We start from the raw sequence: 18,845 nt of genomic DNA on the forward strand, positions 1-18,845 counted from the left end.
GTTAAATAAAATACGGCTTTGGAAAAATACTCACTTCTGCGTAGTACTCAAACTCTTCCCTGCCATCATCTTCTTCATTCTCCCAATCTCTCCAGTTGTCAAAATCTACTGCCATCCAGCTGGGCTGCAAGACAGGCAATTATTCACATTTGATAATAAAATTTTTTTTTTAAGTATATCTTTTGGACTTTTTTGATCATATTCAGTGAAACCGACACTATGGTCCGACAGAACAACATAAATCAGCCGGTTTAGAAAAAAACCCGCACTTCTACCTCCACCTAGAGCCTGTTATTTGTTTTGCAAAAATCCACAGCTCCCGGTTCTTCTGGTCCAATCAGAGCAGGGCTGTGTGAGATCTGACTGTCAATCACAGTCTGGTGCAGTCTGGTGCGCACTGACAAGCATGAACTCGATGAGAGGGTGCTCGGTGGTAGTGGGGGAGGGGCATGAGAGTTTTAAACATTAAAATTTTTGTCCCCTCAATCTCCCCTCAATCTGTCAGACTTGCCAACTGCAGCTTTAATCTGACAGGACAGTGAAGAGACTGACAGGAAACGAGTGGGGGAGAGAGAAGGGGTAGGATCGGGAAATGACACGGGTCAGACTCGAACCCAGGTCCCCGTGGGCACTTGGGCCTGAGGGTGGCACAGGCGCTGTCGCCAGTTGTGCCAGTTGTGTTTAGTTTGAGGCCATGTGTTTGTCACTTCAGGCACCAGTTGTTACAGTTTTGTTATTACTAGTAAACAGACAGAGCTGAATTTGTATAGATTATTTCTTTGACTGCCTAATCTCCACAAGATAGCGCCAATTATTGACCTGACCCCAGCTTACTGTGTCTCTTGGCAACACAGGAGGTTTTGAGGCTATAGCAGTTCTGCGTCAATATGTTTGATAGTGCCAAGAGTTATAAACAACAATGGTGGGGTGGTGGTAGCATAGTGGTTAAGGAGAAGGGATAGCATGTAGATAAGTTGCTTCCCAGCGTCCAGGGGCCTTGTACTTGTAATATAATAAGTTGCTTGGAATAGAAGTGTCTGCTAAAATGAAATATAAATAAATTTAAACAATCGCAAGTCAATTTGTTTGTTCTTTTACATTGCTAAATGGTCTGGGCCAAATTCCTTATACAGTATGGCCTCCTATAACATCTCTCTCTCTCTGTCTCTGTCTCTCTCTCTCTCTCTCTCTCTCTGGATAGCCTTTAACATTCATGATTCATCCCACAGACTCCTGATCTGAGAACAGATCACTCTTCACGATTCTGTTCTAACAGGGTTGTTGTTGACCAGTCCTGACTTACCCTGGCAGTGTCTTTGGTGAGCCTTGGCCATGCCTTATCCGGTGTTTGCTTCCTTAGCAGCAGGTTGACTGTGCGATCATACGGCCTCTCTCTGGAGTCCTGTCCAACCGAACAGTCAGTGTTTACAATCACAAACTTTTTACAGACATTTTGGCCCCTCAACAGAACCTGATTTTGAACCTGACCTTATCCAGTGTTTAGGTTTCACTTCAAATGTATGATAATTATTGTATTTTTCTTAGATGATGGCTCATTTACATAGCCTACTAATACATACAAATTCAGAAAAGTTGCATTACAAAAAAAAATATTGACTTAATATAATCAGCTGTGCAAGTTTTTTGGGGATATCTATTAGTTTAAATGTTTTGAAGACTGCTTCAAATCACTGTGAAAACTGGTGTGAAAATGTGTTTATATGTTACAATAAAGAATTATTTTATTGATCATGCATGTTTATGTTCTCAGGTGTAAAGTGTGTTTTTAAAGGTCATAGCCTTTGATTTTACATGATATGATAATAATGTATTCTTACATGTCTCATGACTTTGTCATAAAAATGAATTTCGTTGTAAATTATGTTGTCATCCACATCTTTACAACTGCAAAAAGAACAGAGAGATACAACTTTGACATTGCTCATAACTTTGTTAGGTAACCACACCTGAGATGACAATTTTCCTCTTGTGATGGTCCAAGCTTATGTAATAGGCCCTTAGCTTTTACAAACAAATTAACCCTCCTCACCCGCAAGTCAAAGAGGACTTTTCTACAACACTTTTCTGCAATGTCCACCTTGGTTAGAAAACATTCTAGTAATCATAGATTTAGATGTACAATTAAATGGTATTTAAAATAGACACTACAGTGTAAAGCAACATAAGAACACTTACCATAGGATTACATAGTCATCTGTGATCTCACACTGAATATCTCGTGGCTGCTGAATGCTGAAGTTTACTATGACGTATTTCTTACGGTCAAACCACACACACTTAGCGGGAATGCTACAGAGAAAAGAATATCAGAACACCTGAAATTAATCTTTTGATACAGTTCTTGCCTCGAAAATAAAACATTGAAAATGTCAACCAAAGATGTTGGTCTTGATGAAATCACTCTTTTCAGTTTCAAACTTTAACGAGAACACGAATGAAGAGCACATGGAGTCTACTGCAGCAGAGACTTGAATGTCCATTCACTTACCCATCCTCTGGTCTCTTGATTTTGGGCATGCTGATGACCTGTCTGTGAACCCAGAATAAATTTATGTATACACTTATTTACTTTATTTATAATATAGGTCTAGACTACCGTGTCACACTGACCCGGTCTCTAGTAAAAGAAGACTGGCCAAAGAAAGATCCTAACAGCGTGAGACTGTCCCAGAGTGGCTATTTTTAGGGTGGATGGTATCAGCTGTTGCCTGAGTGAGTATGTCCCAACCCCCCATTGAGCTTTGCCTTTATGGGGTGCCAGTCCATCTACAGAACTTTCGAGAAAATCACAGTACTTTCTTGCTTATCCCTGGGGGCCAGTTACTAAATACACACCAGGCCTATACACTCTATACTCTCTCTCTCTCTCTCTCTCTCACACACACACAGAGAGAGAGAGAGAGAGAAAGAGAGATTCAATGTTAGTGTACTTATATGATGCTTTGTAATAGCATACATTTGTAATATCCTTCATAGTCTTCCTTCATTATAGTATTTCTATTATAGGCCTATGTCCCAAAAATAGCCTATGGCCTACATCTATTCAAAATACTATATCCTATCCCAGTGGTTCTCAACCTTTTTTCAGTGATGTACCCCCTATGAAATATTTTTTCAGCCAAGTACCCCCTAACCAGCGCAAAGCATTTTTAGTTGAGAAAAAAGACTTAAAACAGAGCAATAAAACATATTCTTCAAGATACAGCCGTAATTTTGCCGGCTCTGGTTTGGCCTTCTTTGCCACTTGTCCCTCCGTGTTTTTACAAGAATTACCTCTACGCTTCAACCATGACTCCATCGTTTGAGTTTTGACAGTGATTGACAAGTGATGGCGGGTGGCATGTGACAGGTTGGGTCGAACCATCCTGGTATGGGGGGGACTCAGGGTTTTTAGGATAATGAAATTGAATAGCCTACTGAAATATAAAATTCATTTTATGAATATTTTATGTATATTTTAAAATCTCACGTACCCCCATTTGAGAACCACTGTCCTATCCTATAAGATTAGGCTACTTTCATATTTTGTCCCAAAATATTAGGCTATAAGATTCCTATAGCCTTCTTTAAGGGGAGGGGAGCTGAATTAGTCGCCAACCTTTTTCAAAGGTTTCGTGTAGGCACTACAGTTTTTTTTTATAATTTTTAATCTAAAATAGACTCTTAGCTCCATCTTGCGGCTCGAGTCGGTATGGCTGTGAGTAGTGTTGTGAATTACCGGAAGTGTGTGTTGCAGAGGAAAATGTGGCGCGAGACAGGGCGATTGTTGTGTTGTGTTCATGGTAACTTTGGGGGTTGGTTCCTCCCCGTTTCGCTAGCACGCTAACCTCACTGAATAGCGTAATAACTTCACGTCTGTTTGAGGAGCAGCTGAGAATTTATTGGCATCTAACTTATCCGATAACAACTAATCATAAACGGGCCTTGAAAGCGGAGAGCATGCCTCGAAGAAAGGTAAAAAAATGGGTCAACAGCGAAGTTGTGTTGGAGTTGCTAGCTTAAAAGCTAAGTTATCATAGTCGGCTATATTTAGCCATGTAAATATCAAGATAGCTGTTCAGAAATAATATCTAGGTCAAGGTAAGGAAAGTTGGAGTCGTACTTTTGCTTGAAATATTTATAGGTTATACATCTTGATATGAAATCATTACTGATAAATTCGAACATTGTGTTACATTGATCAGCCACGAATGAAAATGGCTGGCGTTTGAATAGGTAGCAACTAGCTAACGTTAGCTAAAAACAACACTGCTGTAGTTCTTGTGCAGAAGATCTGTCAATTTACTACTTGGCGAAATTATATATTTTGGGCACATATACATTGTTAAAGAATGCATTTAGTTTTTGCGATGTAACGCGTTGAAAAATTACCTACAAACACGAGTAAATAACTGTATAGTAACGTAACAGATGGCTATCAAGTGTTAGCTAGCCGACTGATAAAGCTAGCAAATGTATGCTTGCCAGTGCAAGATTTGCTGCAGAAGGTTAGCCATATTGCTTATTGTTGTTATGACTCATTTGCTTCCTAACCCAGAACCATACATTTCTGTAACTTTTATGTTGGATAGGTTTGCATGTATCTACAGTTTGACAAAATTTTTTTGTTTGAACATTTCATAGAGAAATGCAGGAAGTAGCTCGGATGCTACTGGTGATTCAGACGACTCGGTGGAACACGAGAAAACCGACAGCTCTCAAAGTGACGGAAATACACGAACCAACACACGACTCACTCGGGCGTCTTTGCGTCTCAGCCAAAGCTCGCAAGGTAAGAAGCAGTATATTGCCCTTATGGATCCTGCGCAATTAATGTACCCTCATTAATGGTTAGCTACTGACACATGCACAGCTAAGAAATGGTGGTATTAGCTCGAGGTATCATTCACGTGTAATAATTTATCATATAATCTGTTTGCATTATAGTTATCAAACGGGCTTGTCAGTGTTCTCATTGTTTTGATTTTGCCTGTTCCCAGACGTGCCTGCTGACATAAAACATGTAGTGGACCGAGATGAATCTCCACCGAGGACGCCTACAGGCAATGCCCAGTCCTCGGAGTCGGACATCGACGTGTCCAGCCCCAGTGCTTCGCATGACGAAAGCCACGCCAAGGACCCCTCTCAGAAGGACTCTGACAGTGACCCTTCCCACCGCCCAAAGCGCCGTCGCTTTCACGAGAGCTACAACTTCAACATGAAATGCCCAACCCCAGGATGCAATTCACTGGGTACGGGTGCACGGAGTGTTGGCACAATGGCAGTCATGGCAAAATACATGGCAACGCTGTGTCACCTACTGTGACAGAAAATCTGAATTCCGCTGTAGACTGTGTTGACTGACTGTAACATAGATTATGATTGTCTGGTAGTGATTGGGATTGTAGATATATAAATACTTTATTGAAGGGAATTTAAGTTGTGCTATTTATAATAGAATTACGGTATCAGAATTATTTACTGATAACATTGTTGCCTGAGCAACCTCAAACGATAATTCCATAGTGATTGTTATGCAGCAGTGCCGGTGTTCAGACACTGTATTTTGTTCCCTCTGTCTGTGGTCATGGAAATAGAATGCTCTGTAGCCTCTAAAATCACTCACACTCCTCTTTCGTCTGTTGCAGGCCACCTCACTGGAAAGCACGAGAGACACTTCTCCATATCCGGGTGTCCGCTCTACCACAACCTGTCTGCAGATGAATGCAAGGTAAAGGATGACCTGGACTGTGGTGTCAGTATGTCTGATGTCTTATGTCTGTCATATATATGTGCACTGTGCAGACTGGCTATTGGGAAGTTTGGGAATGTTTCACACGCCAAATGTTTTTGTTTTTATTTTAATTTTTCTGTCTGAGTGCCTTTTAATGGCTGTATATTATTCAGTGTATTTGCATGTTCCCTGCGTGTCCCCCCCACACACACACACACACACACACACACACACACCTCACACAAGGTGTGAACATGATTGTCTAGAACACACTCTACTCTATTCTACTCTGCTCTAGTCTGCTAGTCTGCTACTCCTGCTGGACATGAGGGTGCAGAAAACACACTGACACACTGGTCCTCTGTGTTATTCCTGTCGTTTGTTTCTGAAGGTGAAAGCCATCGACCGGGACAAGCAAGAGGAAGATCGCAGCCAGTCTCAGACGGAGGAGAGCAGACACGCCACCCGCCACCAGGTAACTCGCTGCTAACTAGCTAACTAACTGTCCTGCTGCTCAGTTTGGTGTGGATGTGTAGTGCAATGCGATCCAGTAGATGGGAGATATGCATGCAGATACGCTGGACTGAACAACCGTACAGCATAGGCGTATGCGCAGAAGTATGCTCATTGCTTTAACCTCAATCCCCAGCTGCTTTACAGAGAACTTACACAACACGTTAGGGCATTGGCATGAGTGCCAAACACGAATGAAAAAATGAATGAAAAAATGAATGAATGAATGAATGAATGGATGTGTTTCTGACAGATAGGAGCACCGTGAGAAGAAACAGAGCTGAAACTGACCCAACAACGTATAGAATTATAACTGAGGGCTACAACTTTAACCTGTTCAGAACGAATCAAAAGCACATTTGACTACTAGACCATGATGTCTTATTGCATAACCCAAGGCGCATGTGCGAGAGATGCCTTCAGCCTACCAGAAGGGGTCAGCAGAGAGTTAGCTATGAGGCAAGTTTTACACACACATGCTCGACATGCTGCAGCAAGCCCAGACCATTTGTCAGCAGATCCTCAGTCAGCAGATCTTGTCTGACAGTTATGTACCTTTACAAGCATGGGATGAATTAATTTGTGAAAAATGTTCACCTGTCAATGCATGGCTCATATTGTTTGTATTTTGTATTTACATAACTTAATATTTCATGAAGTGCTATTAAAATATACATATATTGAATGCGCACACTAACAGATATATTGAAAGGAGGGACCCGAGTTTGCTTTAAGTCACTCTGGATAAGCGCCCTCTGGCACACACACACTAAGACAAACATAACATCTGCTGACTGAATTGACCTAAAGGTAAATGATGTATTTCCTGTACATTTTGCCTAACAACTCTAGTAATGACAAAGACTTATAACACCTTTTACACATTTTTGCTTAAGGATCTGTCATAAACAAACCTGAACTATTGACTAAGCCTATAGTACATTTTTGAGGCTTACAGCTTTGTAGACGTTTACAGTGGGGGTTGTGGTGGCTAATGAGCTGGGCTAGCATGCAGTAGCCTGAACAGTTGTGTGTTCAATTCCCGGCATCCAATTCCCGCATTCTTGCAAAGCACTTGACCCTGACTTGAGTTGGGGACAATGGCCCTTGTAATAATAATATAATTGACGTATGTCAAGTCAAGTCAAATTTGACTTCTATAGCGCATTTATAGGCGGCTGAGCCGCACCAAGTGCTTCATAATAAAGTGCTAAGTGCAATAAACAAAAGAATGACGTAAGACAGAAGGAAAAAAAAAATGAAAAGAGTAAGTCGCTTTGGATAAAAGCATCTGCTAGATGAATAAATGTAAACGTTGCAATCGTGTTCCGTGCTTGAGCTTAGCTAACAGTGTTTTTTTTCCGGGATGTTCTTGGTCAGGCGGCCACGCCGCGGCAGGTGCGCTACAAGGAGAAGGTGGTGGAGATGAGGAGGAAGAGGGACTCGCCGCTCGCCAAGGAGCAGAAGGAGAAGAACATGGTGAGCGAGCAGGATGTTGTCACATGTGGTGCATGCAGTTTGAAGCAGGATGTTGTCACATGTAGTGCATGCAGTTTGAAACAGGATGTTGTCACATGTAGTGCATGCAGTTTGAAACAGGATGTTGTCACATGTAGTGCATGCAGTTTGAAGCAGTTGATGGATGGTTGTTCATCTGGAAAAACAAGTTCAAATCATTGTGTAATCAGTACATTTAAACTATGGTAGTACAAATATAAACTATGGCAGTACATATGTAAACTATGGCTGCTCAAAATCAAGAAACATAAGAGTACATATGTTCCATGGTTTAATCCCACGAAACACACTCCCTCTCCTCTCTCACTCTCTCTCTTTCTCTCTCTCTCCCTCTCCCTCTCTCCTCTCTTTTTTCCCCTCACCTTTCTGCCCTGCTTTGCTTCTACCCTCTCTCTCTCCCTCTCTCTCTCTCTCTTTCTCCTCTCTCTTTCCCCCTTTCCCCTCACCTTTCTGCCCTGCTCTGCTCCTACCCTCCCTCTCCCCCCATATGTCCCCCAGGACCACCGCCAGACCCACGGCACGACCCGAGAGCCCCTCCTGGAGAACATCACCAGCGAGTACGACCTGGAGCTCTTCAGGAAAGCCCAGGCCCGCGCCTCAGAGGACCTGGTAAGACCTCTCCCTCTCCATCTCTCCTTCTCCATCGCTCCTCTCCCTCTCCATCTCCCTCTCTCCTTCTCCATCTCCCTCTCTCCTTCTCCATCTCCCTCTCTCTCTTCTCCATCGCTCCTCTCTCTCTCTCCATCGCTCCTCTCCCTCTCCCTCTCCATCTCCCTCTCCTTCTCCATCGCTCCTCTCCCTCTCCATCTCCCTCTCTCCTTCTCCATCGCTCCTCTCTCTCTCTCCATCGCTCCTCTCCCTCTTCTCTCTCTCTCCCTCTCCATATCTCCCTCTCCATCTCTCCATCGCTCCTCTCCAGTCTGGCTTCAGAAAGTAAAAGTCCTGCCATGTGTTGGTTCTACCTGTGCACTTAACACAGTAGGGGATTTCAATTCAATTTAATTCTACTTATAGTGTGCCAAAACATCTCATGGCACTTTACAGAGTGTTAGACAATCAGAGAAAAGAAAAAAAAAGAAAAGAAGGCCCATGGGTAACAGGGGCGAGATTTCACTAAATAGCTGAATTCCTTTCTGAAGCAGAACTTCTACACCTCTGCTCCAGCACCATCTCCCTCTCCTCAAGCACCATCTCCCTCTCCTCAAGCACCCCCTGTCCCTGTGGCTTTCCTCTCCTGTCTGATTTCACGTCACATCATTCATATAAATTCTAATTTATCCAACACGTGTCCAAATGCACCTCACAAACGTCAACATATTTCTTCCGTTCTTAACCTTGTGGTATTTGTAAGTCTCTATTGTTTAGTGAACATTATGAAACACTTATTCAAAGTGACTCTCAAAATGAAGTACATGAAGTGCATATCGTCATTTTATGAAATATATAAATCAAATATATGTGATTCTGCTGTCTTAGACTCTCTGTTAGCTGGTTGTCTTAAGGAGGACCTGTCCTCTCAATATTTATTGAGTCATTCTTTCCATGTTTGTGGTGATGGTGACATTTCTGCAGCATTGTGACATAATAAATGACATTTCTCTTTAAGAACCCGCTTGTCGCTCTTCGATCGCAGGAGAAGCTGAGGCTACAGGGTCAGATCACAGAGGGCAGCAACATGATCAAGACCATCGTGTTCGGCCGCTATGAGCTGGACACCTGGTACCATTCGCCATACCCGGAGGAGTACGCGCGTCTCGGCCGTCTCTACGTCTGCGAGTTCTGTCTCAAGTACATGAAGAGCCAGACTATCCTGCGCCGACACATGGTACGGGACAGAGACCCTCAGGCTACGCCCCCCCAGCTCCAATTGTTATTAGCTTTAGGTGCTAGTGGACAGTGCAGGGTTCCCACGGGTCAGGGAATTTCTGGAATATCATGTGATATGAATATCATATCAGTGAGGTGTAGAAAGAACACACGAACCATCCTTCTTCTCCACAAATGCCTTAACATTGTTTTCTGGTCTTTTGTAAAAGTTGTTGTGCCGTCAATATCTCCTGCAACACTCATTAGCGAAATCTAAGAGATACGTAGTAGGGTATGCTATTAGGAAAAAACTGATAGCCTATATCCCCTCCGTTTTTAAAAATAATTCCGTTGAACACTGATATGCTACAAACATTTGGGAAAGGCTGTCGCAAATCTATCGAACAGGTGGTCAATCAGAGATTTCAAACGAACGAGGGAACAACATGTCACAATGCAACATCCTGTTTTCCCTTGATGAAAGTGAAACCATGAGTTTTCCCACATCTCAGCTTTGGCCAAAGTGTTCAGAAATAATAATTTTCAGTGATATAACCTCATTGAAATAATATGCATTTTCCATATGGGGTCTTAGAAGCCATCTGTTTTTGCTGCAGACATAATCAACCTAAGCGTGCTCAGATGACGTGATAGAAGAGGTGCTGTTGCTCACCTGTCCATCATCGTAAAGCCCGATTTGATTGGTCTGTCCAGCTCTGGGCGAGCATAGCTGCTCCACAACGGAGCAATGCCAGACCCATCTTCCCGACCTCAAATGTTGTGGGCGGGACTAAGTTCGGCTGGCACCCAGGCTATTCCAGACATGGAAAGTCAGTGAATTTTATCATTTGTGGGGCAAAGTCATGGAATATCAGGGAATTTTGTTATAGCAGTTTAAAATGTACTTTATAAATACATTAATGCTTTAACGCTTGTTTGAGTGGTTGTGGTTAGCCCAACTGTGCTTATTCAATGCCCATTTAGTCATCTCCCACTCTAAAAAAGTCAAAGATTCTTGAACGCTATGTGGCTACTCTGAAATCTTTGGTTGGTATATTGTACGATTAATTCTACAGTAACTCATCGAAATTCAGGTTTTTCGTCAGGGAAAGTCATGGAATTTTACATCTGACTTAAGAGTGGGAGCCCTGATAGTGGTAGACAAAGATGACATTTATCTTTTACAATTTGCATTGGCTTACTATGGAGATCTTATTGTACCTATATATATATATATATATATATATATATATATATATATATATATATATATATATATATATATATATATATATATATTAAGGTTTTGCAACTACGTCATAATGTCATGTGACCGTTTGTTTACAACTAGAGTGGTAGGCAAGAATGGTAGGCAAGGCACTGCAGAGAGTGGTAAGCAAGCCTACAACAGTCGGGTTGCATAGGCTACACATAGTTACAAATAGCTTCAAAATTGAAATTTTAATATCAAATATTGACCGGGATGCCGACCACTTGTGTAGGCCCTAACAGTTGGTTTTACAATAAGAAGCAAAAAAAAGGCGACGAGCGACCGTTTAGCCTACCATCCCTCGTGGTTGTGGAGGATGATCGTTAGCAGCTGTGAAGGCTTTTATTCTCAAGATAGCCTACTGTCTACGAAGACGTAGGCTAAAATACTACTATCTACAGTCATCCAAAAATGAATTGCCAGAGATAGGCTATGAAGGGAAAAAGTGCAGCATTTTAAACATGGCAAGATTATTTTTACCGAACAGTTTGTTCTAATTTGTCTCGCGGAAATTCGTGCTTGTGGACATCAATCACCTATCTTCTGTCCTTCTATTTCAAGTTATCATGAGTGTCATTTGATTATATAATCACAACAAATGCTAATAAATGAAAACAGAATAGGCTTATGTGCTATAGGCTAACGTTACAGGTCAGGCTAACTCCGTGTATGTCAAAATAAACTGATTTGATCCTAATTGTTTAGCGATCACACACAACAACTTAACACAGCAACCTCAAACACCACTGTTGAACCTAGGCTACTGCTTCAGTCATGTAAGAAATAAGCAGTTTATGAATGATCTTTACCTGTTTAATCAAGTCCACATGACCAAAATAACATATTTAAAGGCTGAGCTAGCATAACAGCCTAATATAGGCGATGCTGCAATGGATAACTAATAAAAAGTTTCATACAATTAATGAACTTTATCACTCACATTCTGAGTTTTTCTGGGTTGTTATATATCCATGCAGATCGTCTTCGAATAAGCCATCGCTGTTATATGATATAATATGTTACAGGATTCATGACTAACGCCATTAATGTTACATGATGCTGACTGACTCTGGCTATAACAGTAGGCTACCGTTTTAACGTCTGCTGAGTCTACTGCCTACCAAGACCTGTCGCTGTTCAGTTGAAGTTAAATTATCAAATATTGTTTGATTTTGTGTCAGCTTTCAGAAGGAAGTCATGTTCCTTTCTGGTCAAATTTCACAGCTTCTAAGAAAGGCTATTGTCTTCGTGTAAACCGAGTTTTGAACAGAGAAAAAAAGTTAGGCTACCATTAGGCTACATGCAGGTTCTCCCATAACGTCATCGATACAGATCAATGCACCAAATCAGGGCGATTTTAGCGAAACAACGTTCCTGTGACAGGCTATCAAATATTGAACAGTGGGATAACGTTTCATCATCACCTTTATTAATGCCTGAAATGTTGACATTGCTGAAATACATAGATGTAGCCTACTGAGAGGCAGCTGCAGACAACGATGTTCAATGGGTTCAACTTGTCCCTTGCCTACCAGCTGGATGTAAACAAAGCTATAGAACCTAGAATACGTCACATGAAAAACGTTAATATATATATATATATATATATATATATATATATATATATATATATATATATACTTCTTGCAGGCAAAATGTGTTTGGAAGCATCCACCTGGAGACGAAGTCTATCGCAAAGGGGCCATCTCGGTATTTGAAGTGGATGGGAAGAAAAATAAGGTAAATGGTTTTTACCTTCATATGGACCCTTTCAACAATAAAAACAAAAACAATGCTTGAACGTTCAATTTGGGCCCCAATCTACTTCCTCTGCATTAAGATAACATATGGAATGTTAAAACGGAAGCCTTGTGGGGCCAACTATGATGCTGATAATGGAACTCTCTTGAAAGGGTCCATAATAGCTTATTAGTCATTTTCAATGGCAAATTAACTTGTAATAGGGAGAATGGCACACATTCCCAGCTATGTAAATATTGCATTTCGTGTACACGTCACATTCACTTTTTAAGGACGTACTCGACCGATGCGCTAAACGGACCCCAGGCCACACTTGACCAATATTCTCAATTGCAGATCTACTGCCAGAACCTGTGTCTGCTGGCTAAGCTCTTCCTCGACCATAAGACACTCTACTACGACGTGGAGCCCTTCCTGTTCTATGTGATGACCGACGCTGACAACACAGGCTGCCACCTGGTGGGATACTTCTCCAAGGTGAGGAGGTGCACAGATGACCCCTTGGAAGCCCATGGGCTTCCCATGCCATTCTCGTTCTCATAACAACTAGAGACAACTGTTTTTGTTTTCCCCATGAAATCCCCCTGTAATGGTACAGTCCAAAAATCGACTTCCCTTCAAATTCTGTTTTATGCAAGTAAAAAAAAACAAAAAACATATTAATACCATATTAACTGCCCCCGTGCATAAATCAATGTATAAGCTGCGGCTGATAGTTGGGAAATTATGTTAAGAAGGAGATTTAACCAAATGGTTACATTCTGGTAGAGGGTCAGGGTCCAGGTGAAGTGATTCCAGTCTGTAAAACTGTGTTTAATAAATTTCCCCTCTTCCTTCACAGGAAAAGAACTCCTTCCTCAACTACAACGTCTCCTGCATCCTGACCATGCCCCAGTATATGCGGCAGGGCTATGGGAAGATGCTGATCGACTTCAGTGAGTACCAGTCCACTCTATAGTGGTGGTTGCTAGGTTGTTGCTAGAGTAATTATGATGATTGCTAGGGTGTTACTTTATCTCTAGCCACCTGTGTTTTTTCTCTGGTTGAAAACTGAGGTGCGTTCAAATTCGCAAACATTTGTGAACAGTGTTCTGCTTGCCTTGAGTTTTTGGCGAACGTGTGTGAACAACCCCAACAGTCTGCGGAGGTAGTTCTCTGCGAACATAAAGTGGAACAGGTCGTGAATGGAATGTTAATGGAATGTTAACACCAAATCGTTCAAATGTAACTGTTCAAAGAAAACATGTTCACCACAAACGTTCGCCACTGTTTGCCAAATTTGACCGCACCACTGATATTTTTAAGTAGCTCAAATAGACCATGTTGCATTGTTGTTTTATTAACTTTATTATGTTTATGTTCATGTTTATGTAATGGTATTTGGCAGACACTTGTGTCCAAAGCAAAAGTCAAATGCATTCAATTATTAAAGTTAAATGTAATTGGTTAAATGACCTTTAGTGTCAAATAATTATGTAATGTTGGAAGAATTTGCTAGAAACTATTTTTTCTTTCACAACAAACTCAAACACACAATTTTCTATCCGTGCTCTTGGAGGAATATATGCGCACCACAGTGCTATTAGTATAGCACACTCACAAGTCAGAAAGTGCTGTTGCCCTCTTTGACCTTGACCCTCTGACCTTGACCCCGTGTAGGCTACCTGCTATCCAAAGTGGAGGAGAAAGTGGGGTCACCGGAGCGCCCCCTGTCTGACCTGGGCCTCATCAGTTACCGCAGCTACTGGAAGGAAGTGCTCCTGCGCTACATGCACGACTTCCAGGGCAAGGAGATCTCCATCAAGGGTAAGACCACCACCTCCTCCTTCTCCAGCTGCACCATATAGATACTGTTATATACTATGATGACAGTAACTACCTCCACCACCATAAGAGTAAGCGTTTGCCTGGTCGGTGAAAACTCAAACGTTTACAAAGGTTGGTACAAAGGTACGGAGGTTTGAGTGTATTAGCATATTAGCGGGTGATTGCCTGATGGCTCCATTAAGGGTCAGACCCCCCTCTTCCAGCTGTGCTCTCCACCCTACTCCAAACCAAACATGGGCGTCGCCATGACACTTCAGTGTTCCGAAATCCGGTTTTCTATTTCCGGTAGAAGCATTGTATTGATTTTTAATCTGATGGACAGTGCCTGGTTCATCCTAAGCCATGCAAAAGTAAATTTATATTTTTTCCTGTCAGTCATATATTATATAAAATATCTATATTGAGTGGATAATTGTCAACATTTTGAAAGAAATATATAAGTTGAAGCATATTCTAGTTAGCCTGCTGAGACTGCACTAAGTTATTATGTACACAGAATGGACGAATGATGAAAACCAGATGGAAATAGGGTTTCACGAATAAGGTGAAGACTCATAGCCTAAATCCCATTATGACCGTAACTATCACCACCACCATAACGGTAAACATTCGCCTGGTCATTGAAAACCCAGAAGTTTAAAAAAGATTTGTGTTTTGCTAGAGTGGTGGTTATGAAGGCTATATGTTTTAGTAGTGGCTATGATCACTGCAGTGCTATTTGTTTGGTTGGCGGACGTCAAAGCAATTTTGATTTTGGTAAAATCAGACACCGCAACAAACACAATCACAACGGTAATCATCAAAACCACTGCCACTACTAATTTAACCATCTGGAAATATGTGGAGCTTTTTTCAGTTACTCAGCAACGCTTAAAGCAACACCAAAACGTTTTTGTACCTTAAAATAATGTTTCCAAAATCGTTTCAGTGGTTCATCAACCCGTAACAGAGTGAACGGCACTTCTGCATTCGCTTTGCGACCCTCTATCAGCTATAACCGCACTATGTAAGTTTGCCAGATCGGGTAGCTGTAGTTTGATGGAATGAGACATAAGAAACTACAAATATGACTTGCTTCTGATGTCACAATACATCATGCTTTGTTAAAACCATGCAACATACTCTACTTGTCTGTGGACATTGTTATTTCCAAAGCCGGTGCTGGATAAACAAATATCATGCATGCGACATAGGAAAAGTGCTTTGGTGTTGCTTTAACTGAAAGGTTATGTTTTGGGCTACTGCTGGAGTGTCATTCAGATTTATATCAGATTGCACTCAGCTTCAGGTTTTTTTTTTTGGTGAAAATATTGGAATGCTAATATTCAATAAGCTAATGGCGATTATTGTCATAAGGACAATGCTTGATAAAGCTGTCCTGTGTGCATGTCATGTTTTTTTTTATGGATTTGTTGATCATTAGTAGGCCCAGACATGTAAACAAGTAAATAAATAAAAAAATGGTTGAAGCAGAAACAAGAAGTTACAACCTGTACATTAAAAAGGTAGCACATGTCATAAAGACCTGGTCATATGTGTGGTCATAGTTGCGATTGATCTCGTAGGACACGTCCTTTGTGTGCGTACAGCTTTCTGTCCCTGGTTTGCCTGGACATGCTCAGTGTGAAGTGTATGCTAAACCTCTCAACCAGTGAATGGGAACTGCTCCTCTCTCCCTCTTTGGTGAAGTGGTTGCTAATGACTCTTTCAAAGCTGTTGTTTGTGTGTGTGTGTGTGTGTGTGCTCCTCAGAAATTAGCCAGGAGACAGCAGTGAATCCCGTGGACATCGTGAGCACGCTGCAGTCTCTGCAGATGCTCAAGTACTGGAAGGGCAAGCACCTGGTGCTGAAGAGACAGGTACGGCAAGATCTACCACGATCCCCTTCGACTGCTCTTTGACTAGCACTTAAACTTCCGCACTCCTCTTGTAGTCATGTGTTGTGTGTATAGTAGTATTTATTGTTACCTAAGGTCTCATGAATGGAGTGTTATTTTTATAAGTCGCATTGGATAAAAGCTAAATGGATACATGCAAATATAGAAGATCTCCTCATAATCTTACACACATAGGGCTGAGTTGAAACCAATAAAGGAAAATAAATTGGAATGTCACAGATTTTGCCTCAGTCACGCTAAAAGTCCAGAATCCCTTTTTGTTGTTGGCTCTTGACTCCCAGGGCGGAGATGATGTGGCCTAAAAGAGTTTGCCTCAGTGACATTTGAAAAACCCCCAAATTATTTTCATTTTCATGAGTTCATTTTTCTAAACTTTAATAACTGCCTTTAGGATCATTGGCATCGATATAGGACATTCTACTTCAACAGTTGATAATGCCAGTGCTCAAATTTTTTGGGAAACTTGTGATCTAGGAATGACATTGTATTGTATATTGTATTTCTGTTAAGCACATGCATTGGTCATATGGTCATTGGCCATAAGAGGCTATCAAAGCTTATTTCTTACAGTTTTGTGAAGAAAGCAAAGCACACAAGCCACAACCTATTCTGGGGTGCGTTTCCAAAGGGCATAGTTGCTAACCTGTTAGCAACTTAGTTGGTTGGCAATGGGAAATTGCATTGCAACCAACACAGTTGCTTACTTAGTTAGCAACTATGCTTTTGGGAAATGCACCCCTGAATTTTAGCCAGCGTTGTTAATAACTCTTTGTTCGTTGCGTGCAATTCTTGCAGGATTTGATTGACGAATGGAAGGCCAAAGAGACGAAGAGAGGCAACAAAACCATCGACCCCAGTTCTTTAAAATGGACGCCACCCAAAGGAACATAGAGGGGTGAAAGAGTCCTCATCTGCCTGTACCAGCAAAAACCACAGCCACACCTGAAGTGTCATGACCTAAAATTAGAGATCTATGAAATGAAATCCTAGTTGCCGGTCTCTTTTTATATCAGTGAAATAGTCTAATATGTATTGAACTACATTTCCCCACACACACACACTTTTGATATCATTGTATTTATTTTTATTTTTATTTTTATAAACACCATCTCATCCAAATCAACATTAAGCGATATGTTGGCCCATGAATTGATTGTTTAAGCAGCAACGTTGCTTGTAGAATGTGCAAATTTCTTGGTGTTTTCTTATTTTTTGTTTTCTTTTTGACTGTTTATTTTTTTTTTTCTCAGATACTAGATATGGCAGAGAGCCCAGTAGGGCCTTGCCAAGAGACACAAAAAATGAAATGATCCATTTGATGGTTCTTGTTTTACATGTTTCTATCTTCAAAATATAACTTTTGATCTGAAGTACTGGTTGGTTCTCCTTTCATGAAGCGATTACATGCATGCTTAACCTGTTGAGATTTTTTGATGAGCGACATTTGAAGCATCTTAATACATGAGCCATCAGAGGACCAAGGATCAGGCTCTTGAAGCCCCTTAAGGATGATGAGCCTTGTTTCCTGTAACATCATAAGCAAAACCACTTCAGATACTTTTAACAAAGTAGAACATTATATGCGCTTCTCTGGCTTTATAGCAGCACAAGAGTCGGTATTTGAGGATTATATTCCTTCTCCATATAACAAAATGACATGCAAGGTTAGCCTAGGCTTACCCCTTAAGACAGGTTTGTCTTTAATCCATGTTCTTGCAATAGCCTACCCTTCCGAGATGACGGTGAAAATGTGTTTGTAAACACATATCAATTTTCTGTGTCCTAACGACATCACTTAGATGGATAGATAAACAGAGGCACTACCATCACATTAAAGGTACAGTCTTTGGTTCTGGTTGAAGGATGTTGATATTTGAGTTGGATGGATTATGAACCCCTGGGCATAGACTTTTCTAGAAAAGTTAATACCATAGCAATAGTAGCCTCCACCCCCCCAGGAAGAACATTTTGAAAAACAACCCCTTAAATGGTGACTTCTGGCGAGTTTTGTAGAATGGATTTAAGGCACCTTGCTGTGAAAAAAGATGGCAATTCCAAAGCATTAATATCACATTGTGACCTGTGTTATTTGACTGAGGGGCCCCATTCAGATACTAGGAGTGAATAACATCCCTCATAGTATATGATTGAGGGGCCCTATAAGACATATCACATAACATAACCTGTGTTATTTGACTGAGATGCCCTATTCAGATATTAGGGGTGGAGAACGTAGTAGTGACTTCACGCAGATGCTTGAACTTCAGGGACCTGTAGGCCTGTTCAGTAATCCATTCTCGAGTTCAACAGTCTAAACACCTCTACTGTCCAAGCTCCTGAAGCAATGTGCTGACTAGCAGGAATAGTGTATGGATCTTTTTGGGTCTCTGTCCCTTACAAAAAATAACAGCAGTTTTTCTAATGCAGTACGATAATATTTTCATGTCCCAAGAAATTGCATTTCTGCAGTAAAGTGCAGTACTATGTAGTGCAATGATTTTTTTCATGTCTCAAATATT

General features: G+C 41.2%; 2 protein-coding genes across 4 annotated transcripts in view; one reads left to right on the forward strand and one right to left on the reverse strand.

Annotated features, from left to right (window-relative positions):
• The window catches only part of ptges3l (prostaglandin E synthase 3 like), a 3,306-nt gene extending 588 nt beyond the window's left edge, over positions 1-2,718 (reverse strand). The window contains exons 1-6 of one of the 2 annotated variants that reach the window (XM_048233570.1): positions 2,632-2,718; positions 2,510-2,551; positions 2,197-2,310; positions 1,839-1,905; positions 1,304-1,402; positions 35-124 (exon numbers count right to left, since the gene is read on the reverse strand). In XM_048233570.1, the coding sequence (XP_048089527.1) occupies positions 35-124; positions 1,304-1,402; positions 1,839-1,905; positions 2,197-2,310; positions 2,510-2,538 (399 nt within the window). In that variant the 5' untranslated portion in view covers positions 2,539-2,551; positions 2,632-2,718. Of the gene's footprint in view, positions 1-34; positions 125-1,303; positions 1,403-1,838; positions 1,906-2,196; positions 2,311-2,509 lie in introns of both variants that reach the window. The other variant, XM_048233569.1, reaches the window with a different exon arrangement.
• A 1,046-nt stretch (positions 2,719-3,764) lies between these two features.
• Positions 3,765-17,696, forward strand: kat7b (K(lysine) acetyltransferase 7b). 2 transcript variants are annotated; one of them, XM_048233566.1, is made up of 14 exons: positions 3,765-3,975; positions 4,645-4,792; positions 5,001-5,252; positions 5,649-5,731; positions 6,126-6,209; positions 7,628-7,726; positions 8,264-8,374; positions 9,372-9,590; positions 12,492-12,581; positions 12,939-13,079; positions 13,444-13,537; positions 14,262-14,408; positions 16,181-16,287; positions 17,122-17,696. In XM_048233566.1, exons 1-14 carry the CDS (start codon positions 3,961-3,963, stop codon positions 17,215-17,217), a joined length of 1,686 nt encoding a protein of 561 aa, XP_048089523.1. In that variant the 5' UTR covers positions 3,765-3,960; the 3' UTR covers positions 17,218-17,696. The 2 variants fall into 2 exon arrangements, with proteins under 2 accessions (XP_048089523.1, XP_048089525.1); XM_048233568.1 differs by having other exon boundaries at positions 9,399-9,590.
• The last annotated feature ends 1,149 nt before the right edge of the window (positions 17,697-18,845 follow it).

The sequence above is a fragment of the Alosa alosa genome, chromosome 22, assembly GCF_017589495.1.
Source record: "Alosa alosa isolate M-15738 ecotype Scorff River chromosome 22, AALO_Geno_1.1, whole genome shotgun sequence".
NCBI classification, from domain to species: Eukaryota; Metazoa; Chordata; class Actinopteri; order Clupeiformes; family Clupeidae; genus Alosa; species Alosa alosa.

Excerpts from the sequence above, each read along its gene's own strand:
- kat7b (XM_048233566.1), top strand. Across the intron at positions 6,210-7,627 it reads GACACGCCACCCGCCACCAG|GCGGCCACGCCGCGGCAGGT; the intron begins GTAACTCGCTGC and ends GTTCTTGGTCAG. Across the intron at positions 7,727-8,263 it reads AGCAGAAGGAGAAGAACATG|GACCACCGCCAGACCCACGG; the intron begins GTGAGCGAGCAG and ends TATGTCCCCCAG.